Source organism: Akanthomyces muscarius, chromosome 2 (assembly GCF_028009165.1).
Source record: "Akanthomyces muscarius strain Ve6 chromosome 2, whole genome shotgun sequence".
NCBI lineage: Eukaryota > Fungi > Ascomycota > Sordariomycetes > Hypocreales > Cordycipitaceae > Akanthomyces > Akanthomyces muscarius.
The window spans coordinates 287,107-302,284 of record NC_079242.1 but is presented as its reverse complement, the minus strand read 5'-3'; the positions used below and the strand labels follow the sequence as shown (position 1 = coordinate 302,284).

At 53.5% G+C, this 15,178-nt stretch overlaps 8 protein-coding genes across 8 annotated transcripts; 3 read left to right on the top strand and 5 right to left on the bottom strand.

The window, feature by feature from the left end:
• Positions 1–478: 478 nt before the first annotated feature.
• Positions 479–2,424, top strand: LMH87_003206 (uncharacterized protein; the record flags this gene model as incomplete). The annotated part of the gene is made up of 7 exons (XM_056203312.1): positions 479–627; positions 730–823; positions 884–1,008; positions 1,083–1,341; positions 1,411–1,674; positions 1,740–2,147; positions 2,215–2,424. 7 exons carry the CDS (start codon positions 479–481, stop codon positions 2,422–2,424), a joined length of 1,509 nt encoding a protein of 502 aa, XP_056047986.1.
• Positions 2,425–2,589: 165 nt separating this feature from the next.
• On the bottom strand, positions 2,590–3,180 carry LMH87_003205 (uncharacterized protein; the record flags this gene model as incomplete). The annotated part of the gene is made up of 1 exon (XM_056203301.1): positions 2,590–3,180. One exon carries the CDS (start codon positions 3,178–3,180, stop codon positions 2,590–2,592), a length of 591 nt encoding a protein of 196 aa, XP_056047985.1.
• Positions 3,181–3,441: 261 nt separating this feature from the next.
• Positions 3,442–3,810, bottom strand: LMH87_003204 (uncharacterized protein; the record flags this gene model as incomplete). The annotated part of the gene is made up of 2 exons (XM_056203290.1): positions 3,442–3,656; positions 3,789–3,810. The coding sequence occupies 2 exons, from the start codon at positions 3,808–3,810 to the stop codon at positions 3,442–3,444; spliced, it is 237 nt and encodes a 78-aa protein (XP_056047984.1).
• Positions 3,811–4,220: 410 nt separating this feature from the next.
• LMH87_003203 (uncharacterized protein) lies at positions 4,221–6,188 on the top strand (the record flags this gene model as incomplete). The annotated part of the gene is made up of 1 exon (XM_056203279.1): positions 4,221–6,188. One exon carries the CDS (start codon positions 4,221–4,223, stop codon positions 6,186–6,188), a length of 1,968 nt encoding a protein of 655 aa, XP_056047983.1.
• Positions 6,189–6,979: 791 nt separating this feature from the next.
• Positions 6,980–8,092, top strand: LMH87_003202 (uncharacterized protein; the record flags this gene model as incomplete). Its single annotated transcript, XM_056203268.1, has 2 exons — positions 6,980–7,372; positions 7,472–8,092. The coding sequence occupies 2 exons, from the start codon at positions 6,980–6,982 to the stop codon at positions 8,090–8,092; spliced, it is 1,014 nt and encodes a 337-aa protein (XP_056047982.1).
• A 1,643-nt stretch (positions 8,093–9,735) lies between these two features.
• On the bottom strand, positions 9,736–10,700 carry LMH87_003201 (uncharacterized protein; the record flags this gene model as incomplete). The annotated part of the gene is made up of 2 exons (XM_056203257.1): positions 9,736–10,118; positions 10,193–10,700. 2 exons carry the CDS (start codon positions 10,698–10,700, stop codon positions 9,736–9,738), a joined length of 891 nt encoding a protein of 296 aa, XP_056047981.1.
• A 1,491-nt stretch (positions 10,701–12,191) lies between these two features.
• Positions 12,192–12,530, bottom strand: LMH87_003200 (uncharacterized protein; the record flags this gene model as incomplete). Its single annotated transcript, XM_056203245.1, has 2 exons — positions 12,192–12,319; positions 12,395–12,530. 2 exons carry the CDS (start codon positions 12,528–12,530, stop codon positions 12,192–12,194), a joined length of 264 nt encoding a protein of 87 aa, XP_056047980.1.
• Positions 12,531–13,280: 750 nt separating this feature from the next.
• Positions 13,281–14,639, bottom strand: LMH87_003199 (uncharacterized protein; the record flags this gene model as incomplete). Its single annotated transcript, XM_056203233.1, has 2 exons — positions 13,281–14,078; positions 14,145–14,639. 2 exons carry the CDS (start codon positions 14,637–14,639, stop codon positions 13,281–13,283), a joined length of 1,293 nt encoding a protein of 430 aa, XP_056047979.1.
• Positions 14,640–15,178: the final 539 nt, after the last annotated feature.

Sequence of the window (15,178 nt, the reverse complement as noted above, 5' to 3'; positions counted from 1 at the left end):
GGCTGCACGTAAGCTTGGGAAATAAACTCCAATTCGGGTACTCGTACCCGACTAGTTTGACGGAGCTTATCAGTCCCAAAACCGGATCATTCGTCTTGCCCATGACTCGAATGAACGTAAAATTCGGGGAAGTGGCTGAAAGCTGAGCATTTCGGCGCTCGGGTACTTGTACCCGGCGTGTGGATTACCCCAGATTGATGCTATCGCCAACGAGAGGATCCCAGCGGGTACAAGTACCCGTGATCCGCTCCCCCAGGTTTTTGAGCAGAGGGTGGAAAACCACGTAGGGGTCTAGATCGTGGGTATCTTAGAGTTCTGAGATACGCAACTTCGACTTTATTGGGCAACAAAAACGCCTCGCAAGCCGATTCTTCTTCTGAAGGGGGGCCAGGTCTTGTATAAAGAAAAAGGCAACTCCCACGCTGGTCCAGCATCTTCGCAACTCTCCGGCATCAAAGCCAGACATTTGAGATTCTCCATGTCTTCCAACGAGGAGAAAAACTCCATGGTCGAGGCCAAGGCCTCGATTTCCTACTCAACTGATCAAGCCGGTACCGGAGGAGAAGGCTCGCTCCTGGCCATGACTCCCGAAGAAGAGAAGAAGCTGGTCTGGAAGATTGACTTGCAGTAAGTTATTGGCTACCACTGCATAAAGTTTCACCCTTCCAAATGAAATGAAGACATCCGCAGAGGCCTTTACCTCCGTCCTTGAGACTAACAACGCGACAGTTTGATGCCCCTCATGTTCATCCTTTATCTCCTTCAATACCTCGACAAGACATCTCTTGGTTACACCGCGATCATGGGTATAATTACGGACACTGTAAGTGCAGCTCACTGTTTTGACAAGCGATGTCGATGACTGACAATCGCATTGCGACAGAAACTCGTAGGAACACAATACTCCTGGGTTTCTAGCTTCTTCTACGTGGGATTTCTTGTAGCGAGCCCTCTGTCTTCGCTCCTGCTGGTCAGGTTCTCGGTGGCAAAAGTTGTGGTGTTAACGGTGTACGCGTACCCCTCGGAACAACGCCGCACCGAATAGGAAATTTTGGAATGCTAATTTGGCTTGCCTCGTATAGACTTATCTGGGCGGGCATACAAATGGCCATGGCCGCTGGCCATGACTTTGGAAGTCTTGCGGCTTTGCGAATTCTTTTGGGGGCTTTCGAAGCTGCAATCAACCCTGGTTTCACAATCATCACGTCGATGTGGTACAAGCCATCCGAACATGCTCTACGCCATGGTCTGTGGTACGGAGGAGCCAGTGTAGCCTATGTCTTCGGTGGTATCCTTGCATATGCCATGTCCCACATCAAGAGTTCGATCAAAAGCTGGCAGGTAGGTCAAGCTGCGTGGGAAGCATTCCAGTTGATAATGACTCAGTCCGTAACTAACTTACCGAGCCAGTTTCTGTTCCTTATTTTCGGAGCTGCCACATTCATTTGGGGCCTGGTTATCTGGTGGCTTTTGCCGAATAACCCTCAAACCGCATGGTTCCTGAATGAGAGGGAAAGAAAGTTGGCTTTCGCCCGTGTGCAAGGTGCACGGCACTCGACCGAAACCAGAAAATGGGACAACGAGCAGATGAAGGAAGCATTGGTAGACCCTCGATCCTGGTTGTTCTTCCTGCTCTGTGTTTTCACCACTCTTCCCGGTGGTGGTCTGACCGCGGTATGTGCCACCGTTCAAACACATCCCTACGTGTAAAAGAAGAGCTAACGAGTGTGCATTTGCAGTTCGGAAGTGTTGTCTTGAAAAGTTTTGGCTATAGCACCTTGCAGGCACAGCTTCTCACCATGTCGCAAGGCGGCTTCCTCTTGTTCTTTGTCATCCTCACCGTGGTCGTGTCGATCTCTTTCAAAAACGCGCGATGCGTGTCAATAGCTTTACTCAATCTTATTTCCCTGGCAGGTGCACTTATGGTCAAGCTGCTTCCAGAGTCGGAAAAGTTGAGCCGCCTCGGAGGGCTGTGGCTGATCAGCGCCTATGCGAGTGCCTTCCCTACTATCCTTAGTCTCGTGTCCAGCAACATCACAGGGCATACAAAAAAAGCGACAGTAAGCGGATTGCTTTTCGTCGGCTTCTGCACAGGGTACATCATTGGCCCTCTTACCTTTCTGCCGCACGAAGCACCGGGCTACAAGGTCAGTCTACGTTTTCCTGCTATGTTACCCACAAAGGACTCTTTGAAGTCATGCTGACACTTTCCAGACCGCATTTAACATCATGATTGCGTGCTTTGTTCTGAACATCACCATTGTTCTAGCCATGAGACAGCTCATGGCTTTCTGGAACAAGAAACGCGACCGAGAGTTTGGTACCGAGGCCCACTCGGCCGGGCTAGCTGTTGAGGAGGTTGTAAGCCAAGGCGTGGCCGACGAAACTGATTGGAAGAACAAGCACATCCGATACTCTCTGTAGGAAGTATATACATGGGAAAAATGTGCTATTAGGTTCATTGTTCTATTTGCAGTTCAGACTTTACTTTTCAGAAGTTATTTTAAAGGTAGTGAAGAGACGATGTCCGTGCCAGCCACAGAAAATCAAGTCATTTTAGTGTCACTAGTTAGCTAGCGAAAACTGCCGTCACATGGTCTTTTTCTTTGCAGCCTCATTGGCTACTCGGTTAACGAATGCTGCCACCAATTGTGCTACCAGAATGCCCAGCTCAAACTCAGCTGCGTCGTACCTGTGCTCCTCATCAAGAATGTTGAGCGATCCTATCGTGGAGCCACTCAGACGGATCGGAATGTTCATAACCGACCCCAAGTCTGCTTCCCAAAGTTGTTCCCAATCTTCGAATGCCGCCTTCAAATCCTCGCGCACCTGCCCACGCCAAATCTGACCGTCTACCAAAACCTGCTGCACCCATGCAGCGCGGTCGGCCGGAGGAGGTGCATTGCCGATAGGAACTCTTTCATGATTGCCAGGTGGCGATTTGTTTCTTGTTCCCAGTGGGTGCAAGTTGGTGTTTGTGCTGTAGAGCCTTGTAGCGCCAGATTGCTTGGTGAAGGCCAGGACGGTGAATAGAGCGTGTCCGAAGACTTCGTCTAGAGTTCGGTCGAGCGCACGCCAAAGATCCGCATCGTTGCTGTTTGCGTGCAATTTCGCAGCTAACTGAGCCAGTGACGTTAAGTGTTGTTCGGCACGACTGCTTTGTTGCGGGGATGTCGACATATTGAGGTTCAGGGATCGGGAGTCTGAGGAGCTACAGAACAGAGTCTGAGCCTGTGCGTCTCAAGAGACTTGGCCAAGAGAGAGATGTTTATACCAGGAACTTGTCAATACTTAAATAATAAATGTTTGAATCCCAGCCCAAGAAACCGGAGTGTGACACCTGTCGGGTACGAGTACCCGCGCACCCCTCCTTGTCCAGCTACTATCTGGCCAAAGAAATTAATGCGTTGCATTCGGTGCCTAACCAAGTAGCCTTTAGTTTTATTTCTCCTCTCGGCTGCAGCTCCGCTCAAAGTCATTCATTGCCCATTTCACTACCCAATCAGACCCAAACACCTCGTCGGCGGTAGGACGTTGTAGCGGATCGTACGAAAGCATGCATCGCAACAATTGTATGCAGAAAGCTTTTTCAACACGATGGTCTCGTGCAACCGCGAATTTGCAACCCCAATCTTGAGCGCGACATATGTCCCTTGCTGCATTCCCGCGTCAGCCAAACTGTAGAATAGCCTCCATAACCAAGTTTGTCAACGACCTGGTATCGCTTGCTCCGGATGTCCCCAACCATCACCGGGTGATAACCACCAGTTTCGTATCTCTCAACATACTCAAAACCCTCAATCCAGTCATATTCCTCGCAGCGTTGCGATGGTGCCTTTTCCGGTATAGCTGCGCTTGAGCTGAAGGAGCAAAGCTTGGTAGGCGACAGTTCGGCGACATGGGCGCCGCTTTTTGAAGGGTTAGGTGGTATAAGTGCTCGCCAAGGACGGGATGGGATCCGGAGCGATCTCATGCCGTTGACGGGCAACTAGCGTCGATGAGGGGACTGGGGCTATAGTGATGAAGAGAGCTGAAGTCGACAAAACAACGCAACCTACAAAAGCCGCCTTTAAGCCGAGGCATCACTGATAAATGAGGCTGAGCCTATTACTCATCAGCAGAATTACGCCGCACTCATAAATACCAAGTACGTTGTGCAACATTCCCTCGAGAAAGGCTCAATCATTTTGTTTCCAATTGCCCACGCCAAGAATATTACCATGCTTCCATATGCACACCTCCCGCTAGCAGCCAACTCGAATTGTTTCGCATCCCGACTGCTGCATCTGTTACCCGGTGCTTTCGCCGACAGCATTGAAGTCGAGCTGGAGTCTGTTTCTATTTGGGGAAATGGATCCAACTCGCCCAAATATGAGGCGCTGTCCTACGTCTGGGGACCATTGCTACCAGATGAACCGAGAATCTGTGTCAAGAACAACGGCGATCCGGCGAATGCGCCACCGCGATATTTGACTGTCCGCGAAAATCTGCGATCCGCGCTGCAGCACTTGCGGAGCGAATCGGCAGTCCGTACTCTGTGGATTGATGCGATATGTATTAATCAACAAGATGAATGCGAAAAGAGCCATCAGGTAGCGCACATGGGATCCATTTATGAGCTCGCTGAGCGCGTGGTGATCTGGTTCGGGCCAGCAGTTGGTGGAACCGATGCATGTATTGCCCTTTTGAGTAAACTCGCAAAAATGGCCCGATACAACTTTCGCAAGGATCTTTTATCCTGGACTACTGGAGACTCGCCGCCAAAGGACCTGGCTTTCACAGAGAAGGATTTAGAGAGTCTCGTCCTTGGCGTGTCTAATACATGGTTTGACCGTGTCTGGACGCTACAGGAACTCGGTCTCGCCAATCCAGATACTGCCGTCATTCAATGGGGCGCGCAATCCGTGCCGTTTGTTCACCTGCAGACGGCCATCATTGTCTACCAAAGCTGTTTCGTTGATAATGACTCTTATTCGGCAATTTTGCGGCGGAATTGGTCGGCTCGGCGGGGCAACATCCTCATCTTCCTGATGGCCAAGTTTTATCTTGCTTTGGACTTTGGGTCAGCCATGGAAACCATCCGCTATCGTGACTGTCATGACCCGCGGGATCGCATCTACGCGGCACTTAGGATTTGCCGACCAAACTTGGACGTGGTCCCAAACTACCGACCCTCGTTCACCGCAGCGGTTCTTTACGAGGAGGTGTGCATACGCCAACTGCAAGATGGCGTAGACTTGATTGGATCGTGCGAATGGCCAAATGGCATGAGCGGCTTGCCGTCCTGGGTACCAAATTGGCACGCGAGACGAGTCGGGCATGCCAATTTAATGGGACATAGTTCAGGTCTGCTGCGCAATCGGTACCGGCAAGATTGTCCTGGTGAACTAATTTGCTGGGGTCGCAAATTCGCCGACATTACCGACGTAATTGATCTAGGCTTGTCTCTAGCATCAAGTGACAAAGATGTCTGCGTGGCAGTTCAGAAACTGCTGAGGTGGATAGCCAAAGATTTCGTCCTGGACTTGAATGCCTTGACCGAAGTTGCATTCGCCCTGTTTCCGGAAGGGATCTTGGAAACCACCTGGCCACTTGATGTAGACCCTGCTAATGGCCTCGTGCCTATCGCGGAAGCTCTTCACTTCTTACGCAGCTTACAACCCAGTGACCGAGAACAAGGTGGAGACGATATGAAGGAGCAATCTGCCCTTCAAATTAGCCCGCTGGTTGCCAGGTGCATTCGCGAGAGATGCACGGGCCGGTGCTTCATCAAGACTTCGCCTGGTAGTGTTGGATCAGTGATCAACTCAGCGCAAGCAGGTGACCAGCTTTTTGCACTGCCTGGTTGCCGATATTCGATCATACTTCGACATTTCTCTGGGACGAAATTTCGCGTCATTGGCTCGGGGCTCGTGGCTTCGAACATGGCGGGCGAAGCACTCCTGGGTCCGATTTGGGGGCTGAGAGAAGTGCGGCTCACGCTGGAGGGCGGCTATGGATACGTTGGCATACTGGGCGGCGGACCTTTTCGATCCGACCCGCGCATCGAGAGACTCTATTCGGCCACTGAGGCTGGAGCTCATGTGCGTGCGGGAGACAGCGTGGTCATCTCCGAAATGTACCAAGCCGTCACCATTGACGTGCTACAGAACAACGGTGTAGCATTAGAAGAAATTAAGCTACTTTAAGGCAAGTGCGCCTTGAAGTCTTTCTCACCTCTCCTTTGTATGTCTTGCGTTTTCCACCTCTTGCCTGAAGGGACGGAAGATGACTTGTTTGGAGCGGTGGGCGGGCGAACTTTGCTTTGTGATAACCTATCATTTACATCTTAACCGCACACTAGTTCAGAGCGAGAATTAATTGCTAACAAATCCATCGAAATTCCTAGAAAGTATCTCGATTTAATTTTTATTTTTAGAAGTCGCTCTTCATTGGCTATTGACCGTCTTTGCCTGTTCCCTTTGGCCGGATAGACCCACTTAAATTGGCCTCGCGCCGTCGGACTTTGGCCTGAGGTCCGTGGCTAGTGAGTGGCTGTGGCTGGGGCTGCGCCTCACTCCCGCGGCCAGCGCCAGCGAATGCCCCAAGGCCGCGTGTGGCGCATGCCTAAGCAGCGAAAACGTCATTACAAAGCACCGACGAAACAACCCGAACCCTTCAGATACTTGGGCTTGGCATCCCCAGAAAAGCCCGAGTTTGCCCCTTGGACACGTCCGCAGCCAGCTATATATTGTCCCTCGCCTCTCCCACTATTGACATCATAGTTGTACGATCCCATCTCGATATATTCACAGATTGTGGTGACGAACCAAACTCCACTTCAGTACCACAGCCTGCGGACTTACAACGACGCATTTGTAATCGTGTCACACCAGCCCTCCAATTAAGCTTACGTCGGCCTATCCTCGCCAGATCGACGAGCAATCAAACAAAATCGCTCTCTAACGACCAACGGCCTGCTCAGAGAGCAACAACAGCCATGGCCGACCAGAAGAGACCACGCAGCCCCGCCGCCTCAGAGGCCGAGTCTGAGAGCGACTGGATCACCATCAACATCTCCCACCGCCAGACGACATGCGCCGTGCAGTTTCCCCCAGACGCCACCGTCGTCCAGCTCTTTGAAGAACTCGAGGCGACGCTCGACATTCCCGTGGCCAACCAAAAGATCCTCGTACCCAAGGGCCCGCTGCTCAAAGCACCCTTCAAGAACCCTGACATGGCCCTCACCGAACTTCAGGGCAAGACGCTCAAGCTCATGGGCTCCGCCTCATGTGAGGTTCAGGCCGTGCAGAGCATGTGCGAGAGGATCAAGCAACGTGCCGCAGCGCGCCTAGCAAACCGCGGCAAGGCACGCACCCAGAGAAAACAAGCCGTGAGCGCCGATGATACCAAATACACCTTTCTACAAGTCAAGCCCCTGCAGGGCCTGCCGCGGCCTGAGCGGAGCATGGCTTTGCTCATGCGTCTCAAGGAGGACCCCGGCATCAAGGCGACGATGAAGAAGCGCAAGTACACCGTTGCGCTGCTCACGGAGATGGAGCCCTTGTCGAATACACAGTCCACGCACGAGGGCACGTCGAGAATTCTCGGCCTCAACCGCAATAAGGGCGAGGTCATTGAGCTGCGGCTGCGAACCGATGCGCACGACGGCTACCGCGACTACAAGACGATTCGCAAGACGCTGTGCCACGAGCTGGCACATAATATCCACAGCGACCACGATCGCAACTTTTGGGACCTGTGCCACACCATCGAGCGCGAGGTGGATAGCGCAGACTGGAAGTCGGGAGGCCACACGGTGGGAGAAACGTCGCGCTACGTCATCTCTGGCCAGCAAACGTACGATGACGAGGAGGAAGAAGACGGTGGCGGCTGGACAGGGGGCGAGTTCGTCCTCGGCGGCGATGGCCAGGGCGGTGTCGCCGCTGCGGGTAGCATCACCGCCGGTCTGAACCGGCGCGAGGTCCTCGCACAGGCGGCCTTGGAGAGACAGCGCAAGGAAACGCAGGAGGAAGCCAAGGCTGTTGAGGCGGCGGAGAAAGGATGGAGGCCGTGCCAAAGGCAGCAACCAAGCGACGAGTCTCCTGAGTGAGCATGGGACATGAATTGCATTTAATACGGAGTTTTTTGAAGGATAGCATGGCATTAAGCAGGCGATATAATATGATATATGTTCATTTTTTGGACTTTTTTTCAGGAGCTGCAACAGGTGTAGATGAAGTAGTTTAAATGACTTTCATTCAAGCATAGAAAACCATACTAGCAGTGCCTATTTTATCACGAGATGACACGTCCCGTCTTCGTCAAATATCTGAATAAGGCCATGTACAAACTAGTGCCGATCTCAAGTCAAGTGTTTGTGGAAGAAAGTGCCTTTGGACGCCTTGACACAGAAAAGACTCAAGTAACCCGGCCTGGGCTCGCTGCTGGCACAGCATTGTGCTTCCTTATTCACCTTGCCACATACCATCCTAAAATCGGCATATTTCTGGGGGTCAGCACTAGCTATATTGTGAAAAAATAATAAAAAAAGTCAGTGCTTTTTTTGATCGAATCGGGATAAGTGAAGTGGGCGCATGCGGTAAAACCCACGGTAGACGCAGTTGATGCCCGGCCTCCCCAAGACGTCGACGTCGCAGCAGAAAGGGAGTTTGAACAAAAGATCGCGGCAGACGCTGCTGCCAGCGAGGCTAGCCGGGACGGCGACGACAGCGATCGCGAAGAGGGCAGCAATGGCGGCGGACTGCATTCTCAATCAGGTTTATCAGCATGGGAGATCGGTACTTGACGAGCTTTCGGTGCTCAAAAGCGCTGATAGCTGGAAGATGAAGCGATGGGGATAGGATTAAAGCAATACTGCAGTGGCAATCCGTTATTATAAGCTGGGACACCTATATGCACTCGCAGCGCCACCTGAGGCTGCCTAAGAATGCTGCTCAAGGAGGATACAAAATAAAAGAAAAGACCGACGCGACGCCCAACTCTCACGCTTGTATTTCTGTCGAGCCAGATGAAAGCGCGTTATATATTAGTCAGTACTGACAATTCTACTTGTAGCGCAATGTTCATACTATCAAATGCTTGAATGATTTAGCCTTGCGTGGGAGCTGAAGCTAAAGGAGGTTCATGTCGTCCAACCTCGGGCTTTTTCTCGTCACTCGCGCTGTGCTGCACATCGCCGAGAGAAGCCTCGAGCATTTCAGCCCCGGAGAGCGGAACGGCAAGGCGTCGCCAATCACATCTCGGGGACGGACAAAGCTGAAAGAAGACCCTTGCTAATCTAACATATGTTGTTGATCAAACCGGACCTACAGAAGCAAGAGAAGGGCCTTTCTCCCCCTCCCTTCATGCAGGGTATCTGTGGTGATAAGTCGCCCTATTCGGACGTCATCCGAGGATAGCCAAGCCCAGTAGCATCCGCTAAACGGTACGTCTCCGAAATGAGCAGCATGATATAGAACTTATAAGACGCATAGAAAAGATTACATACTAATATTTCTTAGAAGATCTACGCGATTCAGCTTCTATCATGGCTCAAACTTTACATGGAAGTAAATAAACATTATCACTGGACTCTAAAAGTAGCTTATTTACCGAAAGGCAGGCAACCTTCTACAGAATAGCAACACGCTTAAGTAGCCTCACGGCAAGCGGTATAATCGCCATCGGAGCTGACAATGCATCATTTGGCTATATTGTCCACGTCCTCGTAGAAGGCAAGCTTCATAACATAGTCTACAGCATGCCTCCAGCCACAGCAAGCGACACGGCCAGCACCAACATCATGGTCCTCGGTCTCTCCGCGCCGCTCGCGCTCGACGGCGGAAAGTCACCTACCGGCCGCCTGCTTCCTTCGACAACCTTGTTTGGCGCAATGCATAACATCTTCTGTTGTTGGTAGGCAACGGAGCCCGAAGCCCCTAGACGAGCCTTGATGAGAACGGGGGCTGGTTGGCGGACGCGCAGGTCGTACATGGCGTATGGGTCGTCATCAGTCTCCGGAGTGAGTGAGAGTGTGACGGTTCCGATGCCCGTAAACGTTCTGTAGTTGTCGGGTAGGTCCGATCCGGACAGGCCCGAAATGGAGCACACGGAGCTTGAAAAATTGAAGGGGCGAGCTACGCCAAGGATACCGCAACTTAGCCTTGGATCTACACCGATCGGCAACTGGAAAAAGTATGTAAAAACTTACCAGTGGAGAGGAAAAAACCCTGGCCACAGGCATCCTGCACGTTGACCGACGGACAGTTGCCATCGCTGTCTGGCATCGCAGGGAGGTCGTCTATGGCGTCGAGACAATCGTCGCTCAGGAGCTCGTCGCACGAGCCGTCGTCGTGGGCCGTTGCATTCAGCCCCCTCATACGATAGGCGCAGACATTAGTATTGTTGGCCTCGTCGCTGCCAACAAACGACTCTGGCACACTGAGGAAGACAGTCAGCGACTGCGTGCGCCATGCGTCTTTCTCGTCGCGAGTGACGTGCAACGTCTGCGTCATGTACCACGGCTCTAGCGGATGTTGGCTATCCTGTCGAGCGAATTGAATCTCGCCTGTGCCCGTGGAATTGAAAAAGCCGCCCGCGGCTGCTTGCTGAATTGTGAGGTCGCAATGCTCTGGCAAGGAGCTGTTTTGGGCATACGCTAGTCGAACGAGTTGGGCGGCGAGGGTGCCTGCGACGGCGACTTGCCGTATGAGTCGCATGACTGTGATATTATTCTGGTTAAGCGTCTGGGGTATGTGGTATGAGGGGAGAGAACGTATGTCGAATACTGCTCCTGCATATATACTTTGACTATATGCCTTAAATACACTGTTTACGCCAAGCATCAGAACCCATGCTCCGTCGTCATTCTAGGCTTGGCATTTCGGTAGCTTGCTGGATAGTTTCTTTTGATGGCCAACTAACGCCTTGGCTCATCCTAGCACAACCTTATGTCGGGGATAAACACGGACGTACGACGGCCGTAGCGTCGCATTTCCCTGAAAATTCACGCCATTCTCGTTGCCTCTGTAAGACACTGATGCCATCGTACATAAGCTGCGCGAATGCCGCTCGAATCGCCAACCGCAGTGGTGATCGACCTCCCAGCCTCGCCTTGTGGAGCTGCCAAGCCCCGCGGGTTACGAAATGCACGAACAGAGAAAGCCGGCAGGCTGGACAAAGGTAGCCGAGCCTTGGCCTACGAAATACATTGGTGATTTAGCGTCTCTTGCAGCCTGACTTGCGCGGCACGAGAAGACAATTGGAACGCGTTCAGCTCTCTGCTACTTAAGAGAATGAGCGGGAAACAGCAGCCTACTTAAGCCAACTATGTACCATACTTACTGTGGGCATACTGACTAACGCAACTGGCAACTCGCTTATATAGGGGCAATTCGCGAGCCAAGGACCCTGTCGCACACTTGTGGAACTAATTGAGGATCAGGGCAGACGTGGGGTACGCCAGCTGGGGGATACAAACAGTAGAAGGAGGCCGATTTTCTTTGACTTGGAAAGTAACTTGTCTATCGAAAGAAGAGGAAGTTTGTATGAAAGAACAGCACGCTTAATCGTAGGCGTGACCAATACGGTAATCACGCACGCCGTTACCCGGGTTAACGTAGCATATGGGCATTTTACCACCCTCTTTGCATATGTTGGTAAAGTCGGGAGAGTCGCGGGCAGGGCGGGCAGCTTTATTGTGGAAGGAAATAGGAAAGTCGGTCGTTTGTGCCGTAGAATTGGCATATGTGCATCTCGGGAACTTACGGACTTGACAGTCAAGGCCTACACCACCAGCAACGCTGATGCAGAGGGCTGTTAGAAGCATGTCGCGGGCAATGATGCTAGACGGGGCCAGCGATCACGGCGGCTCGGGAGCGGCTCGTCCCGAAACAGGAAACCAGGCCGATACCCTGGCTGGCTTCTTATTGATCCGACTATCCGTACTAGTCTGGTAGAGCGGTGAGCTTGTCTCATTTTTCTTCGTGCAGATATCTGACGCAACGAGCCACCCTCACTTGGCCGTCACCCGAGACAGCCCTAGGCCAAAAAGCCCCCCGAGACCGGTCGAGGAATTAGTAAATAGACTGAATAACACACAAGGCTCAAGGACCATTTTACTAAGTACTTTTTAGAGCTATAGTATAATAGGTTAAGGAAAGTAAACTATTGAGATAATAATTTGTAATTTTTCATGAAATAATAGCTCGTTAAACGGTAGAGGGATCGACGCAGGTGTACTCTGCTAGGCGGCTGCGACCTTGGCAGCATTTGGCTTCTCTATTCGTCTCACGACATTCGCCAACAAATGTGTCAATGTCCTCAGGAGGGATCAAGACTATATTACAAAAAAAGCATCGGTCAGTTGATTATGTCCTCAATTTGGTGTAAGTGGATGACGCCATAAGCTCACGGATGCGACAGCGATAGCGCCCAGTCGAGGGGTTGAGAGTGCAGCACGCAGAGTAGCCATGCCTTTCGTCGGGGCAGACCCGCGAGGCAGCCATAATGGTGGCCGCGACAATGGAGACGACGGCGGCGAAATGCATACTGAATCGGGTGGGCTGGTCTGGAGACAGTGGAGAGCTGGGAGTATATCGGTCGTGCAGAAGCAGTGGTAAGCTTGCAAGGGAAAAGAAAGAAGAAGCGGCCCGATATGAGTACTGGGAGCCCCATTATTATAGCCGCCAGCATTCGTCTGGACTCGCAGCCGTCACTGCTGATGCGGTGCGGCTTATGCTGCTGAACATTGGCGAGACAAGCAGGCCGCGGGGTACTCAGCTGCTGGAGAGCGAAACTATTCGTAAAGGGCGCGCCTCGGGTACCGACAGCTCCAGAGCAGAGAACTATGTCGATGAGTGGAGAGTTGCAAGGTAATCCGAATGCAGAAGTTGGAGAGCGGAACTATTCCTAAAGGGCGCCTCGGGTACGGACAGCTCCGAAGCAGAGAACTATGGCGATGCATGGAGAGCTGCAAGATGATCCGAATGCAGAAGCGTTTCCCTTTCTTTTGTGCTCATGTCTGAGACGACGAGCTTTCCCTACTTACCCGAGACAGCTAGGACCAGCGGGCGACTTCAGGACAGATTGGGAAGATCTGCGGACGGATTGAACCACACAGATGATCATTTTTCTGCAGTCTGATTTATCTAGGATGAAAGCTATGCCACAGGTGACTTAGGGGCATATGTTGAAAAGTATAACTAGAGACATGCACGCCCTCCAGATGAAACAAGAAGCACGAGAATATCACTCCTGCAGAATAACACACCGCTACTCGAAGACCTCATCTCGCCCCTTCAGTACGGCAGAGGATCGAGATTAAGCCCCGAGACGCTAAACTTGAAGCTGTCACTGCGCGAGTAGCTCCCCGCGGCGTCCAGGTCCAGCCGGCCCTTGATGCACTCGCGAAAGTCCACATCCTCCCAGATCAGGCCCTCGCTGTCCTCCCACTGAGGCCCGGCCAGCACGTCGCCGTACGGCGAGACAATCGCCGATCCGCCGCGCGACAGCCACCCGGGCGCCACCCCGGCCGTCTTTCTGGGCGTCACGTCTCCGTTGACGGCGGGCGTTACCGCCGCCGCAGTGGGTGGTCCCGCCGGCTCCGGCGTCGTCGAATCGCAGAGGACAATCTCGTTCCCGTCGACGTCAAAGACGGATCTGCGTCGGCGGCGGGAGGGGCTGCCTGACGACGCGGAAGCGGCAGGGAGCGCAATCTCATTCCCCTCGGCGGTAATTGTGGAGTTGCGACGTCGTGATGGAGGCGGGGCGGCAGCAGCAGCAGAAGTCATGTTGTTAGTGGTGGCGGTGGTAGTGCCGTGAGAGTCGTCGCGCTGACACATGTTGCTGGTCACGACGAAGCAGCGGCCCTCGACGGCGACGGTGCGCATCAGCGCCAGCCACGCGTCGCGGTTGTCGGCGGTGGGCGCGAGGTACAGGTTGACGTTTTGCGCGTAGAGCGCCTGCCGCAGCAGCGGCATGTAGTTTTCCCAGCAGATGGCGGCGGCGAGGTTGACGCGCACGCCGCGGATGGTGGTGGACACGGCGCGGAGCGTGCTGGGGCTGCCCTGGCCCCAGCAGAGGCGCTCTGTGCCGGTCTGTGTGTACACGCGTGTCAATGGTCATTCTAGGAGCGAGCCGGGGCGGGAGAAGATGCTACTTACCGGCATGACCTTGCGGCGCTTGCCCAGCGTGCCCTCCCGCGGGCAGACATACACCACCGCGCAGTACAACGTGCCGCCCGCGCGCTCAATCAGCCCAACCACCAGGAAAACACCCGTTTCCGCCGCGATCCTCTCCAGCTCCTCGCGCGTGCCATCTCCCCTCCTACTCTCCTCCGAATCGTCACCACCCAGCTGGCGCTTGACCCACGCATCGCCAGCGCCGCCGCCGCCCTCGCCGGTAGTGTCGCCGAGGTCGACGGCGGCCTCAAAGTAGCGCGCGTACTCTTCGCGGCCGGCGTGGCTGCGCTCGCCGATGACGCTGCCAAAGTGCGTGCCGCGCGGGTAGCCGCCAATGTAGGCCTCGGGGAGGAGCAGCAGGTCGACGCGCTGCGAGGCGGCGCGGCGGGCGAGGAGGGCGAGCTGCTCCAGCGTGGCGGCCTTGGTGGCCTGCGTGCCGGGGGAGGCGGTGCCGAGGCGGATGGTGTTGCTTGCCATTTGTACTTGAAAGACTGCCTTTCTCTATATTTTGAGAAAAAGTATAGCTGAGAAGAATGGTGGTGGATGGTGCAGCCTGCAGTAGTTGGAGAATGAATAGGTATGATGTCAGTCACGGGACGGCGGCCGTCTATGAGGATGAGGAGGGGTTGAGCTCTTGTCTTTTAATCGGCTTGTTACCTGCAGCCAGCGGCCTTCGTGGCGCGGGGGGAGCTCGGTGGCTTCCGCAAGGTTTATTGGGCAAAAATTACCAGTACCGGCGCGGGGGTAAGGTCGGCAGTTGGCACACGCACAGTCGAGAAATGGTTCGATTTTCCCGCTAGTTCTGTCATGATTCACTGCCCACCGTCAGTACACCTTGGCAATTCTTTGCATCTGATGCACAATCCCCTCTCCTTCGCGTTGTACTTGAACCCTTGACAGCCCGTCGTGCGACCATCCGATCCGGCCGTTCCAGGTCCGGCGGCCCCACTCGCCCGGGGACCCAGCTGCTCATGCTGAGTCGCACAGGCTCATTGTGAGTCGAAGTGGGCAGAGAG